The sequence below is a fragment of the Loxodonta africana genome, chromosome 4, assembly GCF_030014295.1.
Source record: "Loxodonta africana isolate mLoxAfr1 chromosome 4, mLoxAfr1.hap2, whole genome shotgun sequence".
NCBI classification, from domain to species: Eukaryota; Metazoa; Chordata; class Mammalia; order Proboscidea; family Elephantidae; genus Loxodonta; species Loxodonta africana.
In genome coordinates, this window is record NC_087345.1 from 82766407 (window position 1) to 82784059 (window position 17653).

Below are 17653 nucleotides of genomic sequence, written 5' to 3' on the forward strand. Positions count from 1 at the left end.
CAAGTTTGCCTAGGATAAGGTGAGGAGATAAATTTGTAGGGTAATGTGCTAGAGAAACTCCCCATATTGTTTCATCATCTGTACAGCCTCATTGAATAATAAAGCAGTATGCTCTGCCCTTCACCTTCACTTCTTTGGCAGAGCTCTTCTTCTAAATGATTGTACCACAACATGACCACCCATCCAACATGCTCTTAAAAATGACTTTGACACTTCCCTGAAGGAGAGGTGGAGTCTAAGTTTCCTTTCCTTAAATTTGGGCAGAAACCAGTAACATCTCTGATTAGTAGACTTCAAGTCTAGGTCTTAAAAAGACTACAATTCCTTTCTAGGTCCCTCTATTTGGAGATTTTTACACTTGGAACCCAGACACCATGTTGTGAAAAAGCCCAAATGAACCTATGAAGAGTCCCATAGAGGAATGAAGCTAGCCCTCAAACTTACAACCAGCATCAACTGCCAGATGTGTGAGTGAAAGTATCTTCAAGTAATTCAATCCTCTAGTGTTTAAATCTTCTGTATGAGGCTCCAGACATCCTTAAGTAGAGACAAGCCTTGCTGTACTCTGAATAAACTCCTGACAACAGAAAATGTGGGGCCAGTACATGGTTGCTTTAAGCCACAAAGTATTGAGGTAATTTTTAATGAAACCCTGTTAATCAGAATATGGCCAGAATATGATTAGAAACCGAAGGTACTGAAGGAAGAAGTCTAAACTGCACAAAAGGCATTGGCAAAAAACAAGTCTCCAGGAACTGGTTGAATACCAACTGAGATGTTTCAACAAAAGGGCACTGCACTGAAAGAACTCTCTCGTTGATGCCAAGAAATTTGAAGACAGCTACTTGGCAAATCAACTGGAAGTGATCCACATTTATGCCTATTCCCAAGGAACATGATCCAACCAAATACGAAAATTATTGAGCAACACCATTAATATCACACACAAGCAAATTTTTGCTGAAGATCATTCAAAAGTGGCTGTGGCAGTGCACCCATCAGGAACTGCCAGAAATTCAAGCCAGATTCAGAAGAGGATGTGGAACCAGGGATACCATTGCTAATGTCAGGTGGATGCTGGCTGAAAATAGAGAATACCAGAAAGATGTTTATCTGTGTTTCATTGATTATGCAAAAACATTCAACTGTGTGGGTAATAACAAATTACAGATAACATTGCAAAGAATGGGAATTTCAGAACACCTCATTGTGCTCATGAGGAACCTGTACATATATCAAGAGGCAGTCATTCGAACAGAACAAGGGGATGCTGAGTGGTTTAAAGTCAGGAAAGTAGTGCGTCAGAGTTCTCTTGTTTCACCAGGGATTATTTTAGTCATCTAGTCCTGCCATAACAGATATACCACAAGTGGATAGCTTCAACAAAGAGAAATTTATTCTCTCACAGTCTAGTAGGTTAAAAGTTCAAATTCAGGATGTCAGCTTCAGGGGAAGACCTTCTCTCTCTGTTCGCTCTGGAGGAAGGTCCTTGTCATCAATCTTTCCCTGGATTAGGAGCTTCTCCACACAGGAACCCCTGGTCTAAAGGACTAGCTGTTCTCCTGGCACTGCTTTCTTGGTCGTATAAGGTCCCCAACTCTCTGCTTGCTTCCCTTTGCTTTTACTTCTTGTAATATAAAAGGTGGTGCAGGGCACACCCGAGGGAAACTCTCTTTACATTGAATCAGGAATGTGAAATGAGAAAGGGTGTTACATCTCACCCTAATCCTCTTTAACCACAGACAGAGATTATGATTTATAATGCATAGGAAAACCACAAAATGGAGGACAACCACACAAAACTGGGAATCATGGCCTATCCAAGTTAACACTTATTTTGAGGGGACACAATCCGATCTGACAGGGACCTCAAACCACCAAGAAACAAGAACTAGAATTGTGTGTCCTTTGGACCTGGGGTCCCTGCACTGACAATCTCCTGCACCAGGGAAATTTGATGACAAAGACCTTCCCCTAGTGCTGACAGAGAAAGAAATCCTCCCCCTGGAGCTGGCACCATGAATTCAGACTTCTAGCCTTCTAAGCTGTGAGACAATACATTTCTCTTTGTTAAAGCCATTAAATATGTTTTAAAGTTGATGGAGAGTTGGCAATTACAATTTGATTTCATCCTGCTTCTCCCTTTTAATATATATACTGGAATAGAAAAGATTATGCTACATGAAATCTGTTACATAAATTGCAAACTGTTCAGTTAACTTTTTTCAACAATGTTAAAAAAGCAATTAAAAAAAGATATAAACTGACACACTGATAAACTAAGAGTTTATTATGGAAGACAGAGAGATCAGCCACCATCTCAGCTTACCCATCAACATTGATTCAATTCGAAATCACAGTCAGACCCTATAGAACCCTATAGGACAGAGTAGAACTGCACCACGGGGTTTCCAAGGAGCAGCTGGTGGATTAGAACTGCCAGCCTTTTGGTTGCCAGCAAAAGTCTTAACCACTATGGCACCAGGGTGCCACCATATTGGCTTATATACTTCCAATTACTGTATCTTTGCTCCCCACACCCACAATACTATCCATAGTGTTTCTGAGTAATCAGAATTGAAGAAATAAAAACATCTTTGCAATCGTCCTGTGGATATCTCCTTTCCCCTTTACACATCATCATTTTAACCTGCCTGGAATGCCTTATTTGGTTGAATTTATTTTTTAATATGTCTCTGTTGTTGTTTTTATTGATTATTTTAATTCTTGGATTTGTGATATAAGCTGATAAATTTGCATTAGAGGAAGCAACTAGTACTACTATTGCACAATTTATCTGGTATATGCTTTGTATACTTTTAAATATTATTTCCTTCTTTCTCTTGAGTATTGAATAAAAGAATAGGTCAGGAGTGAAAACCAACTTTAATATCTTGGAAATATAAAGATTCATAAAGAGGGAAAACATCACGTATGATATTAGTTTCGAAGAAGAAGGAGTAATTTGATTATGATGAGATAAAGATGTAATGTTAAAAGTCTTTGAGAAGGTTAATCTGATTAAATTACAGACAGGAAGCAATGAAATTAGGAGTTGTAGTAAAATATTTATGGGACATTATTCTTTCCTTTTACTCTGATTCATCAGATAGTTTACTTCTTTGACAGAAATGCAATCTTCTTTACAGAGTCATTGAAAGCTAGTTTCACTTGCTTGTTCCTCAGGGTGTAGATGAAGGGGTTCAACAAGGGAGCAACAGAAGTCGTGAGCACTGAAACTCCTTTATTGATGGCCACTTCTTCCTTCGCTGAAGGCTTGATGTAGATGAAGATGCAGCTTCCATAAGTGATGGAAACCACAATCATGTGGGATGAGCAGGTAGAAAAGGCCTTTTTTCTTTGCTGGACGGAAGGAAATCTTAGAATTGTCTTGATGATGTATGTGTAGGACAGAAAAACACACACTAGGGTGATAATGAGTGCAAATACAGCCACAAGTATAATCAGCTGCTCTAACAACCATGTGTCTGAGCATGAGATCTTTAGGAGGGGACCTGCATCACAACTAAAATGATCAATAGCACTGGAATCACAGAATTCCAGCTGGAGACCCAGGCTCAGGGGAGGGAGAATGATCATCAAGCCAGCTACCCAACAGCAGAGAACTAATAAGACACAGACCTTGTTGCTCATGATGGTCATGTAATGAAGGGGTTTACAGATGGCCACATAGCGGTCATAGGACATGGCTGCCAGGAGAAAAAATTCTGTTGCTCCAAAAAGAAAAACAAAAAATATTTGACTTGCACAAGCATTGTATGTAACAGTATTGTCCCCAGTTGATATGCTGTACAAGAATCTAGGAATACAGACAGTGGTGAATGAGACTTCTAAGAAGGAGAAATTTCTGAGAAAAAAGTACATAGGAGTTTTAAGGTGGGAGTCCACCAATGTGAGGGTAATAATAGTCAGGTTCCCTGTAACACTCAATATATAGGTGAAAAATAGAAAGGTAAAAAGCAGAGCTTTCATTTGTGGGTCATCTGTCAGTCCCAGCAGGATGAAAGTTGTTATAGCTGTGTGATTTCTCATTGTTGACTTTTGATGGCTACCCAATCTGTATGTAAAAATCATAGAGATTTTGTGAGGAGGTAGATATTTGGATTCTACAGTAAAGGGCCTTGCTTTTAAAAGTCAAGCAAATTTAAATATATTTATTTTCTCCCTTTTTTTTTTATCATAATCAATACTGCCACTATTCCAGTAGCCTTCCTGAATTATACATGTGGTAGGGGCAGCAGAGATTTTTCTTTAGGGTTCATCCTATTGTAAAAGAATCTAACTTTTTCTAAGATCATCCCTTGACCCTCAGAATTTATAAATGTAGCTCAATATCTGTAATTCAGTAAATAGATTGGATTTACAAAAGGCATGAGTAAAGATGATCACATTTCATGGATACTTAAGTCTTTTTGTCCAAGATAAACCCAGAATATAGAATATATAGTTGTAGGTAATAAAGAATGTGAATTCTCTTCAATTGTTAATATCAAAGGAGTATTTTAAGAATAAGATAAATTTCTCCTGGAAAAGAATCAAAAAACTATGACAACAGCAAAACATAACACTGGATCTTGAGACTTTACCTTGTCTCTTTATCCACTTCTGCTTGTATTCCTTATTCTTAAGACTATAAAAAAAAAAGAAACCAAACCTGTTGCCATCGAGTTGATTTCAACTCATGGCGATCCTATAGGACAGAGTAAAACTGTCCCATAGAGTTTCCAAGGAGCAACTGGTGGATTTGAACCACCGTAGCTCTTAACCATTATGCCACAAGGGTTTCCTCTTAACACTATATAAAAAAAAGTACCTATAAAAACAAACAAACAAACAAACAAAACTAATTGCCATTGAGCCAATTCTGACTCATAGTGACCCTACAAAACAGAGTAGAACTGTCTCATAAGGTTTCCAAGGAGCAGCTGGTGATTCAAACTGACAACCTTTTGGTTAACAGAGAAGTTCTTAACCTCTGCACAACCAAGGCTCCATACTACCTATAGATGGATTGATACATGACTATTTTACCTATAGTGTAAGAAAATGTCTTCACATATTTACAAAAAGGAATAGCCTCATATGCTTTCATCTTTTATTTCAGTTAATTGACACTGGTCCCTTTTCTCTGAAATCCTCTGAAGCTAAAACTATATATATATATATATATTCTTTCAGGCTGTGATTTTTTTCCATTTTGTTTTTTATTCCATTGAAAATACAGTAGTGTCTTTACCTTTTTATCTTATCCCTACTCAATTTAGTCTTTGAACCACTGTAAACTGACTCTCATTTCCAGTTCCAGCCCCTGCTCCTCCTACCATCTGAAGGATTTTGTTTTTCTTGAATTATCTTGCCTGGTGTCATGAATTGAATTGTGTCCCCCCAAAATATCTGTCAACTTGGCTAGTCCATGATTCCCAATATTGTGTGATTGTCCACCATTTTGTCATCTGATGTGATTTTCCTGTGTGTTGTAAATCCTATCACTATACTGTTAATGAGATGGATTAGCAGCAGTTATGTTGATGAGATCTACAAGATTAGACTGTGTCTTAAGACAATCTCTTTTGAGACATAAAAGAGAGAAGCGAGCAGAGAGACTGGGGGACCTCACACCACCAAGAAAGAAGCATTGGGAGCAGAGTGCATCCTTTGGACCTGAAGTTCCTGCACAAAGAAGCTCCTTGACCAGGGAAAGACTGATAACAAAGTCCTTTCCCCAGAACTGACAGAGAGAGAAAGTCTTCCCCTGGAGCCGATGCCATGAATTTGGACTTCTAGCCTACTAGATTGTGAGAGAATAAATTTCTCTTTGTTAAAACCATCCACATGTGGTATTTCTGTTATAGCAGTACTAGATGACTATGACACCTGGCATCCCCACAGAATTTTTTTTTCCTTTAAAGTTTAGTCATTTGTCAAATGGGTTCCATGCCATCATTCTCATTTTCTTCCTAACTCTGATCTTTTTTCAGTGACCTACACAGTCTCCTCTTTGTTCATCTATGAAATATTGAGGTTCTCAAGCATTCTATCTTCAGACCTCTCCTTTCTTGCTTTGTTTTTTTTGTACTTCTTAAGGAAACCTGGTGGTAGAGTGGGTAAGAGTTTGGGTGCCAACCAAAAGGTCAGCAGTTTGAATCCACCAGGCTCTCCTTGGAAACCCTGTGGGACAGTTCCCCTCTGTCCTATAGGGTCGCTATGACTTGGAATTGACTCAACGGCAACAGGTTTGGTTTTGGTTTACTCCATACTATTCAAGAATGATTTCGTCCTGTCTGGTTGATTAGATTATCATTTATATGATGGATTCCAGAGACCAGATCTTTTCTACTTAAAAATATTGCTAAGTGGACACCACCAATTCAATGTTCATAGCACCCTCGTATTCCACATTCTCAAAGTGAAATCATGCCTCCACCCCTCCCCTCCAAGCCTTCTCTTCCAGTGTTCACTATTTTTTGTTAAAGCGCCATGTCTTTTTTCACAAGGCTTGCAAGGCTCTTCATGGACAGGACCTTCTTTGATTTTCCTGCTTCATCATTTGGCAGTTCCTTACCTTTTTTCTTCATACTTTAAGTTCCACTAACACTGACTACTTGCAATTATTCGTATTTTCTGTTTGTTGTCTCCTCTTCACAGTTGAATTCTTCTATCCTTCTGTGACTGCCTGATGTCTGTTGGTCCTGGATGATTCCCCATAGGTATCAGTTCTTCAGGGAAGTCTTCATTTACCCACCGTGACTATGTGAGATTATGTACCTGTGTTCTCTTAAAGCACCTGTTGATTACCGTATTTTATAATTTATTGTATCATATTATAATTTGCAGTCTGTTTTATGTATATTTCTCCAAAGTAGACTCTATGTTTTATACATTCTTATATCTCCTATGTCTGACACACATGGGGACTTTAGTAAGTGTAACCTGAAAAAATGGAACAGAGTCTGCAGACACTCTTGTGCATATGCTATTGGTGAATCACAACTGCACTTATTATCACAACGATATAATTTAGAGAACAGACTAGAGTGCAAATTCACTGTTTTTTCAAGATAAAATTTACCTCAAGTATTCCACCTGGAGTTTGACCTTTTTCTATCCTTTGTACTTCCTAACACGATCTTTTCACCAAACTTTTAATTAAGCAGCCTTCTTTCTTTTTTTTCTCTTCAGCAAAACAATTATCACTTTTAATCTTTTTCCAGTCTTCAAATTTTATTGAGTAAGGGATGATATAGCTCCGCTTCTTTCAGAAGGCAAGGAGTCTCTCATTCTCCTAATTTACGCAGGTCTCATCTTCTCCAAACTTTTTCCACAGATGCAGGGTAGGTAAAATTTAGACAAAGGGGTCATTTGCCCTCATAGGCTTTGTTCTCATTAGTCCTTCACCTAAACTCCCAGCCTCTTTTTGCCTGACTACTTGACATATACTGGCTGTGTGCCCTGATCACATGGAGTGCTCTACTCTGACACTCTATTGTTTGCTCTTCAGAAAGCATGAAGCCCCTATGGAGCCTTCTCCTTCCTCCCTCCTATTAGAGCACATCTACTTAACTGTGTCAGGACTTGCTTTCACATGGCTATCAGAAAATATCAGGCAAAGTATTTTAAATGTAATGATTTCACCCAGTTTCTACTATGTGCCAGGTACAGGGATAGGCTATGTCTCATAAAACACAGTCAATTCATACTGAAATTTTCACTGTAGCACTTTATGTAATGTTTCTTCTCCTCCTTTTCCTTCTCTTTCTCCTCCTTCCCCTTTCCCTCCCCCAACCCCACCTTCAACCCCTGCGTGCTCTCCTTCCCTCTTCCTCCTCCTCCTTCTTCTTTTTCTTCCAGAAACAGTTGCATTGAGCTAAGAAATTTAGTGGGTGGCACTCTCTAAATTGGAATTATCAAGGATACTTATCACAAATATATGTTGCTGGGGCTTAGACAGACCTAATAATGTCTAGCCAGGCAGAGTGGAGTGCGATGGGTGCTGGACAAAAGAAAAAAAAAAAAACCTTGCCGCCATTGAGTCGATTCAGACTCATAGTGACCCTGTAGGGCAGAGTAGAACTGTCCCGTAGGGTTTCCAAGGAGCACCTGGTGGCTTTAAACTGCTGGCCTTTTTAGTTAGCAGGCATAGCCCTTAACCACTACACCACCAGGGTTTCCCAGATGGGTGCTGGTGGAGAAATATTTTTAATATTCATATTAATGTGTGGGAACCACCTTAGCTAATTAAGGAAGTTTGTTTCCCAACTCTGACACCACCACCTATATTCCCCATAAGTGCTGTCCCATCCCTTATATCATATAGCATAACGCAATCACTTAAGTTATATTTACGTTATAATTTCAGACACATAGGATTGTTGAGATATTAACTGACTTTTTTCCTTGCATTATGGGTCTTATTTTATTAATGTGATTTGTGGCCATTTTATGTATACTTCAGACTCTTTCTGCTTATGGAGCAATAACGGGTGCTAGTCCTCAACCAGCATTAATTGTTTGTAATGTTACCTATGAACATATGTCCTATCTAAAAACAGAGTCTCTAGAGTCCCTACTATTTCTCCATGATTGCGCGAGGTTATATCTCCCTGGAAGACACAAATTAGTCTGTTATATGAATGATCTTTCATTCAATTTGTTTTAAAATACTTCCTGCAAATAACACGTGTCCTCTGGGTCTGAAGAGAAAAAAAAAATTTTTTTTTTCTTTTTTTATGGATACGTGCCTTATAAAATGGCTTAAAGGATATTTGGAAATGCCCACCTTGGTTTAATGGAACCATCACAGGAAAATGGACACTTACATAGAAAAACTAATGAAAAATACCGTTAAGGGAAAGGGTCCAGGCCTGGCATAGCTACAGTGATGATGCTAAGGAAGTACACTGGCCAACATTGTACAGCTGCTGCTTGTTAGGTACTTACTTTATAATAAAACTCTGACAATTTTTCCGGAAATCCATAAATAACCCAAACTGTTGTCTGTAATGAACTTTCTACTCCCAAAGACTGCCTGTTAGCTAGCCTCGCACACTAATAAGCAGCTGATACAAGGAAAGGAAAACAATTCTTTGTTTGCAAACTTTTGAGATTTGCCATCTCCCCTCAATCATTTTTCGCTTATTCTAATTCTAATTTTGCCATTGTTAGATAAAATTAATGTATTGATGATTTCTCTGTTATATGAGTAAAATAATGTGTTTAAAATTTACAATACCTTTTTCTTTGGTTTTGGTTTATTAAGAACCAGTTCTCACCCAACTACTTCAGGGTCACAAAAGGTGAAACAAGAAAGATTATGAAGTAACAAAGAATTGGCACCCTCGGTATCATTTTCTAACTCCACCAAACACACTGGGCAAAAACTCTTACTGAAATACTTTGTCAGTTACGTGAAGTGCCTCAAGGAAAAAAAAAAAAATTCCGTTTCCTTACTCTTCAAAATACTCTCATTTAAGAGTAATTTCTCTCATTTGAGTATTAAGAGGGCATTTTTGCTGAACTAACAGCAACTCTGCTGGCATCGTGGTTAAGTGCTATGGCTGCTAGCCAAAAGGTTGGCAGTTTCAATTCACCAGGTCCTCTTTGGAAACTCTGTAGGGCAGTTCTACTCTGTCCTATAGAGTCACTATGAGTCAAAATCGGCTCAAAGACAATGTGTTTATAGCAACTCAGGAGGGAATGAATTATTTACTCTCTATTTTTTCTTCATAAAAGTAATATTTATAACGTAGAAAAGGATACGGGTTTATAATGTTGAAATTTTAAGCCGTGGACTATTTTTTTGGGAATACATTGCAGAGACTTGGAAGATAATATTATTGTATGTCCTTCACATTACAGTACATGGATGACTACTTATGAATGTATAAATATAGCCCTGGCAATGACCTCAGTCCCATCAAAAGTCTGCTGCATAGTTGAATAGTTTCATTAACTGTCTACTTCAATTTTTTGTATTAAATAATTGAAACTAGCTTAACTAACCACATTGCGGAAGAAAACACTAATAGATATTTCTTTCCCTTATCTCTCAAAAGAGAAATTCTTTCTCGTAGCTACCTTATGGTACTTACAGTTTTGATAATTTTTCATGGTTTCAGCTGGCAACTCCTTAATGTGTTAAGGGAGATAGGACTCAGCACAGGTCAAATATGATATACCTACACTTAATTTCCAGGCATCTCCTGGAGGGTCTGCAATTCTCACATCATATAAAGGATTTTCTTAGAGACTTTTCCTTATTTAAAGTTTTGGAATCACTTTCCTTTTTTCTGTGTCATGAAGGGAGGAAAGTCTAATGTAGGGGAGGAGACCATAAGAACTTCCTCTGGCTTTGAAAAAGCTGATGCTCTGATCGTTCGGAGCAGGGAGTTCACTTTCTTGCTCTAACAATAATGATATTTATGTTCTTCCGCTCAGTCTCCTGTAGGTGCACTGGGATCACCTGAATAAATAAAGTAAATTATCCTTGATGACCCAGGTTCAAAGTCACTAATGAGCCCTTGTATAATGAACGTTGGCAAAACAACAAAAATTGGCAACAGCAACACTGTCCGTTGAGACAGTAAGATGAAATAACAGCACCAGACAGAGGCCTGGCACCCATCATAACATGGAGGAAAAAAAAAAAAAAAAAAATTTTTTTTTTTTCTCCATGTAGAAGAAAACAAAAACCAAAGAAACACACACACAAGTCTGATTCAATTTCCTACTGTTTTTCTAAGGGTAGGGGTAAGAGAGATTTTTTTTTTTTTTTTTTACTTATATTTTGCTTAACTTATTTCTGTGTGATACAAAAAAAAAAAAAAGTTGCCAAGGAGTTGATTCTAACTCATGGTAATAATGTCCTGCACTTGACTACTAACTTAAAGATTAGCAATTTGAACCCACTCAGCGGTGCCACAGAAGGAAAGCCTAGAAATCTGTTTCTGTAAAGATTACAACCAAGATAGCACTATGGGGCTGTTCCACTCTGTAACACATGGGGTGCCATGAGTTTGTGATATAATAGCTGGTAAAATACCTATTGAATATGAAAATAAACATTGAGAAAAATTACTATGTATTCAGTGATATTGTTAAATGAATTTATATTTCATTAACCACAAGAGCAATTATCTACATTTGAAAAACAGGAGAACATGCATATATCAGACATATTATTTATTCTGCCTACAGGCAATGCTTCCTAGGAACGTGGCTACATGAACGACTTTCAAAAACTAATTGCACGACTAAGAACCATTGATTTAACATATTCTTGCTTTGACATATCTGCCTCTGAAATTTTGAAATCACTGTATTTAAAAGAAACATCTTGATTCAGTTGAGAATGTTTTCAGAACAGGTAAAATTAGATTTTGAAGGGCTAGTTAAAAGAAATGTTTCTTTTGGTCATTAAAAAGGGGAGATGAAAGTCACAGAGACCTGAAGATGAGATGATTGTTCAGAAGTTTGGAGAAACCTTGTATGGTCACTAGAGCTACTCTAGGGTTTTTGATTTGACAATAGTACTACAGTGCTCATGATTAATAAATTTGTCATGATTAAGAAAGACAGCTCCTGTGGTATAGAAAGCAGAAAAAAATGCCCTTGATGCCCAGTGCTTGGGTAAGTAAAGCTATCCTTTTCTTTATTGGTTTTATTACATCCTATTATAGTTTTGGAAACTCTGGTGGTAAAGTGGTTAAGAGCTATGGCTACTAACCAAAAAGTCAGCAGTTCATATCCACCAGGTGCTCCTTGGAAACCCTACAGGACAGTTCTACTCTGTCCTGTAGGGACGTTGTAAGTTGGAATGGACTCAATGGCAGTCGGGCTTTGTCATAGTTTTTGTGAATTTCTTTCTGTAGTTTTAATTTTATATTTTAATTAAGGCAATATATTTGTTTTTTATTATTATAAAAAATTTCATGTTTTTATACTTTCTGTACTGTAAAGTTTTAGTTATTAGGATTTATGTTGTGGAAGACAATGTATTTTAGGTGTAGACTGTTATTAGGCCAATAAGTACCGGTATTTTTATGCAAATAATGCAATCCTTCCGCTTTTGTTTGGCAACCATGCCCTCCCCCTGTGAGGTATTTTCAGAAACTCTGCAAACAAACCTGGAAGACAGGGGTTACTTGTGTAAGAATATGGTAAACAAATTTTTTATCTGACATATAGAAAGAAATCAAAACAGTGAATTTGATTAAGATTTTTAAAAATTATGACTTTATATATTGGACTTGGAATGATGAAAATGAATCATGTCAAGGTAGTAATATTATCCAGCTACAGAGAGGTTTAGTCCTATGCATTTTATTATTTTCTACTCACTCCCTTTTTTTCTTCCTTCCTTCCTTTGTTTCTTTCTTTCCTTCCTTCTTTCTTTCTACTGTTTTCTGTTTGTTTTTTTTCAGTAATGCCTTTCTAATGGGGAGGGGTGGTATCTCATTATAGTTTTGATTTGCACCTCTTTAAAGAAAACAAACCCTGGTGGCGTAGTGGTTAAGTGCTATGGCTGCTAACCAAAGTGTCGGCAGTTCGAATCCAGTTTGAATCTGCCAGGCGCTCCTTGGAAACTCTATGGGGCAGATCTACTCTGTCGTATCTGGTTGCTATGAGTCAGAATCGACTCGACAGCACTGGGTTTTAAAGGTTAATGACATCGAGCATCTTTTTTGTGCTTGTTGCTCATTTGAATATCTTAGCTGAAATGACTGTGTAAGTCCTTTGTTCATCTTTTGATTTTTATTACATTGCAGACATTTTTAAAAAATGTATTTTGGATATTAGACCCTTATCAGGTATACGGTTCCCCCAAATTTTCTTCTAATCAGTTGTCTTTTCCTTTTTTTGATAAAACTTTCTGATGAACAAAAGCATTCCATTTTTATCAGGTCCCATTTATCTATTTTGTCTTTTTGTTCATGCTTTTGTTGTCATATCTGATAGACTGTTGTTAAAAACTCAGCCCTACAACCAAGTCCCTATATATTTTCCTAAGAATTTTATGGTTTTTAATTTTCACATATAAGTCCTTTATCCATTTTGAATTTGTTTTCATGTACGGTGTAAGACACGGATCCTGATTCATTCTTCTGAATACTGAAATTCTATTTTCCCAGTACCATTTATTGAAGAGAATCTTCTTTCCCATTGAACGGACTTAGCATCCTTGTCAAAAATCTGTTGACAGTAGATCTATGAACTTGTTTCTGAAGTTTGGATTCTATTCCATTAGTCTGTATGTCTATTATTAGACCAGTACCATGTTGTTTTAATTACTTGGGCTTAGGAGGTAATTGTGTGTTTTTCAGAGTCTTGAATGAAAGTCTGAATAAGATAAAGAGTAATAGCATTTGGATTTGTAATGTAATGGCTTAATTGTTTGCTGTTATTTGTCAATTTTCCATTTGCAGACAAAATAATTTTTCTCACAATATACTTCTAAGGTTGTGGAAAGAGACTAAGCAAATAAATACTATTCTACCAGCCAACGCTTGACAAACCTATTTCAGAAATGATGTGTATTTCTAAGTAAGCCTCACTGTGATTAAAAGGGATTTTTCTGATCTTTACCTTGGCAATGCTGTACCTGTGAGAGTTGACCTTTGTGTATAAATCAGGTAAAAATCTGCTGCACAAATTATATGCCGCTGCATGCTGACAGGGGCCCTGGTGGAGCAGTGGTGGTGAGATTTTTTTTTATGGCAAGCTACAGATGCTAACCAAAAGGTCAGCAGTTGGAATCCATCAGCTGCTCCTCTGAAACCCTGTGGAGAAATTCTACTTTGTCCTTTAGGGTAGCTATGAGTCAGAATCAACTCAGTGGCAATGCATTTTTTGGTTAGGACACACTGATAAAAACAAACAAACACTGAAATCTGAGATTCTAAAACATTAAAGATTGGAGCCACAATGTGGAGAGTGTTAGAGCTTGAAAGCAAAGATAAATAAAAAAGAAAAAAGGCATGTTGTTTGAACAATTATTTTTAATACTCCATGTATTAGAAAAGAGCATACACACTTGGAGCAGACAGCTCAGATTGAAAAAATACAGAGCTGGGTCCATTTGTACAGTTTATGAAAGCAAAAAACAGAAACAGAATGCCTAATGAATATTAATCAGATGTACAAAAATAATAGGCATAAAATTTTTTCTGCTGATGTTGTTATTAGTCGTTTTTCAGTCAATTCCAACTCATGGTGACCCCATGTGTTACAGAGTAAAACCGTTCTATAGATTTTTCTTGTCTGTAATCTAAACAGGACCACATTACCAAGACTTTTCTTCTGCGGTACCACTGGGTAAGCTCAAACTTTAGGTTAGCAGTCAAACTACACAGCAAACAAAAATTACACCAAACACGGACAACTAAAAGCTGAGGAAGTGGGTAAGATGCTAAGCAAATAATGTCAGCTGTCTCCCTTCCAAACAAATCACGAAGATATCACAGAAGTGGAAAATGTGTGAAGGTATAAAGTATTAATATGGAATAAATAAAAATATCTGCAAAACCTAGGGGGTTGTGAGCAGGTATGAAGAAAAACTCTCTTGGGGCACAGAAGAGTATGGAAAAATGATTTAGTAACAGAAAATCTATCATTGGAATTAATCAAACTCAAGCAAAAAAGAAGAATAATCACACCATTACCCTAATAGATGGATAGATAGATAGATGGATGATAGATAGACAGACAGACAGATAGATAGATGATAGGTAGATGACAGAGAAAGAGAGAGAGACAGATGAAACATTTAACAAATTATATGGAAGTTGTATACTTTGGGTTATTTTTGCACATGTATTCATACAGTCTAAATTTCATTAAAATTAATAGGGAATACTTGCTAATTTGTAAAAACAAAGACCAACGGAATGAACAGATAAAATCTTTGTGGTCACCTGACTATTACTGTTGTACAATTTTTTTTTTTTTAAGAATCCTATGCCCATAACTAATGTTCTCCAAGTTACTCTGTAGATTACTTAGTGACTTTTGAACCAGGGTTGCCAAGAAATCTCTTTGTTCATTCAGTTGGTCCTATGCACTTAAAGACATTTAGAAGTTTACTGAAATGTCAATGTTATTAGGATAGATGCTGTGTAAAATGGTGGGGATAGTAGTAGCAGTGTAGTCAGAACCCGTCTAACTTCAGGGGGGATAACAACCAGGACCAGCCCAAAGCTGATTCCTATGAGGTAGAGGTCAGGCATATCTCCACTCTCCAACCTTTTTACAAATTGCAGTACCAGCCGTCCCTCTGGCAACACTCTCTACTTCTCTCCTGGTTTCAATAGTCCATGCAATGGCTGCACAGAAATTCACAGAGTACACTTACAGTTAAGTGGTTTATTAAGGAACAGGGTACAACTCAAGAATCAGGATCAGAAAGCATGTAGGCAACGTTTCCCTTCTTCAGTGCAAGACAGTACTCTTAGCTCCTCTCTGGGGTGCCCCCTCAGGGCAGGCTCCTCTAGGACCTGCCATCTCTAGCTCTCAGCTCTGCTTCTGGGTCCTTTCTGAACTTTTTGCTATCTTCAGTGCTACAGCCCTTGATCAGCATTATGAGTCTTTCAGGAGGTTTCTTGCCTACTCTCTCTGCTTCTTCTTTCTTCTTCTTCCTGCTGCTTCTCTTCTTGCTTTTTTTCTGTCTGACAAACTTCTCTAGGGTTGGCTGCATATATACACAAACTCCTTTTAAATTTCAAGGCATGGGCCTCTTACCAGGCCAGGAATTGACCAATACCCTCTCAGGAGGTATAGTAGGCACTGTTGGGCTACAACTCACCTCATTTGCATAGTTCGTTGACCAATTCCTGCAAAGTGCATATCAATCTGCAGCCCAGAACCAGACAAAAAGTCATGTTGTTTACAGCATGCTTAGGAAATGCTGATCAACCTGGACAAAAACAACATGCTCCCTATGGTAGAAAACTAGGGTAAAAGTAACTCCTCAGAGCTTGGGGGGAAAAAAAAATCTCTCAAACTGTTTTTCCAAAGAACCAAGGCAAAAGGCCACATAAAGGAATTCCCTTGACCACATGCTGTCTCTCTGCCCAGATAAATAAGAACACTTCATTTGACTCTCTTCCCTTTCCCATGATATTTTTTCACTTTAAAATACTATAATAAATTAGTCTATGAGTTTTAAAATGAAACTATTTTTTTTTTTTAATGAGGGCACTGTTGCATGGAACAACAGATGGAGACTACAAGGAGAGAGTTGTTTGTTTTCTGAGTTTGTGTGCGATTGCATAAGACAGCGCAACCAGGAGATTTCTCTATGTTTAATTGCCTTATATCTGTTGATCCAATGTCAGTCTCTCTTAAGTCAGCCTGTCTATCTCAGTTTTATTGCCCAGCTGTTAACTACATTAAAAACACTGAAAAAAACTACTATCTTAAAAGAACAGTAAGTACTATCTCTCACAATTTTGTTGTTAACTGGGTTAAGTTGAGCCCTGGTGGTGCAGTAGTTAAACCACTCAGCTGCTAACTGAAAGGTTGGTGGGTCAAATCCACCAGCCGCACCCTGGGAGAAAGATATGGCAATCTGCTTCAACAGAGATTTATAGATTTGGAAACCGTAAGGGGCAGTTCTGCTTGGTCCTATAGTGCCGGAATCAACTGGATGGCAGTGGGTTTGGCTTGTGTTCAGTTAGTCGGGTTTGGTTTGCGTTCAGTGAGATCCATCAAGTGCTGGCTAGAAATTTAGTCAACTGGAGTCTCTGCTTAATTGGAATACCTATAATGGCTCACTCACATGGCTGGAAGTTAGGGCCGTATTTTGCCTGGCAGCTCAGTTTGGGTTGTTGACTGGACTACTGCAACATCCTGCTTACAGCCAGGGTATATAGGTGAATTCTCTCACACAGTGGTGGCTGGTTTCTAAGAAGAATTTGAAATGCATGCAAGAAAATACAAATTTCTAAAAACCCCAGTGTATGCATTTGGTTACATCCACGACTTTCCGTTGGTCAAAACAAATGAAAAATCCAATCCAGATTAAAAAAGTAAGTAAATAGATTCCACCTTGCTGTGGGAAGATAGGCAAATAATTGGGGGCCATGTTAAATCCACCACAGTCTGAGAAAGCAGTATTTAAAATGAAAAGCACAGCTTCACATAATTATATCCTGGCTCCTCTGAAAAAAATCCCTACTCCCGGCACCCTCCGGAGTTTTCTCTTTGTCTCTGGTATTCAAAAGTTTCAATATTAAATGCCAGGTTGTGTTTTTCTTATTGTTATCCTGCTGGGTGGTCTTTTTAGATCTGTGGTTTTGTATCTGTCATTAATTTTAGAAAATTCCAATCTGTTGTTGCCTGGTCAATTCCTACTCATAGTGACCCTATAGGACAGAGTAGAACTGCCCTATATGGTTTCCAAGGAGCAGCTGGTGTATTCGAACAGGCAACCTCTTGGTTAGCAGCCTGAACTCTTAACCACTGCACCACCAGGGCTCCAGTTTCCAAGGAGCGCCTTGTGGATTTGAACTGCTGACCCTTTGGTTAGCAGCTGTAGCACTTAACCACTACACCACCAGGGTTTCCCTTTACAAAATTAAAAAAAAATTTTTTCATTAATTCCTTAAATATTTCTCTTCTCCCATTGTCTCTTTCTTCT

General features: G+C 37.8%; 1 protein-coding gene across 1 annotated transcript; it reads right to left on the reverse strand.

The window, feature by feature from the left end:
* Positions 1-3114: 3114 nt before the first annotated feature.
* On the reverse strand, positions 3115-4160 carry LOC100658639 (olfactory receptor 6C2). Its single transcript, XM_003405087.3, has one exon. The coding sequence runs from the start codon at positions 4093-4095 to the stop codon at positions 3115-3117; it is 981 nt and encodes a 326-aa protein (XP_003405135.3). The 5' UTR covers positions 4096-4160.
* Between the last annotated feature and the right edge of the window lie 13493 nt (positions 4161-17653).

Coding starts and splice junctions, on each gene's coding strand:
- LOC100658639 (XM_003405087.3), bottom strand. CDS start 4,095: ATGATTTTTACATACAGATTGGGTAGCCATCAAAAGTCAACAATGAGA.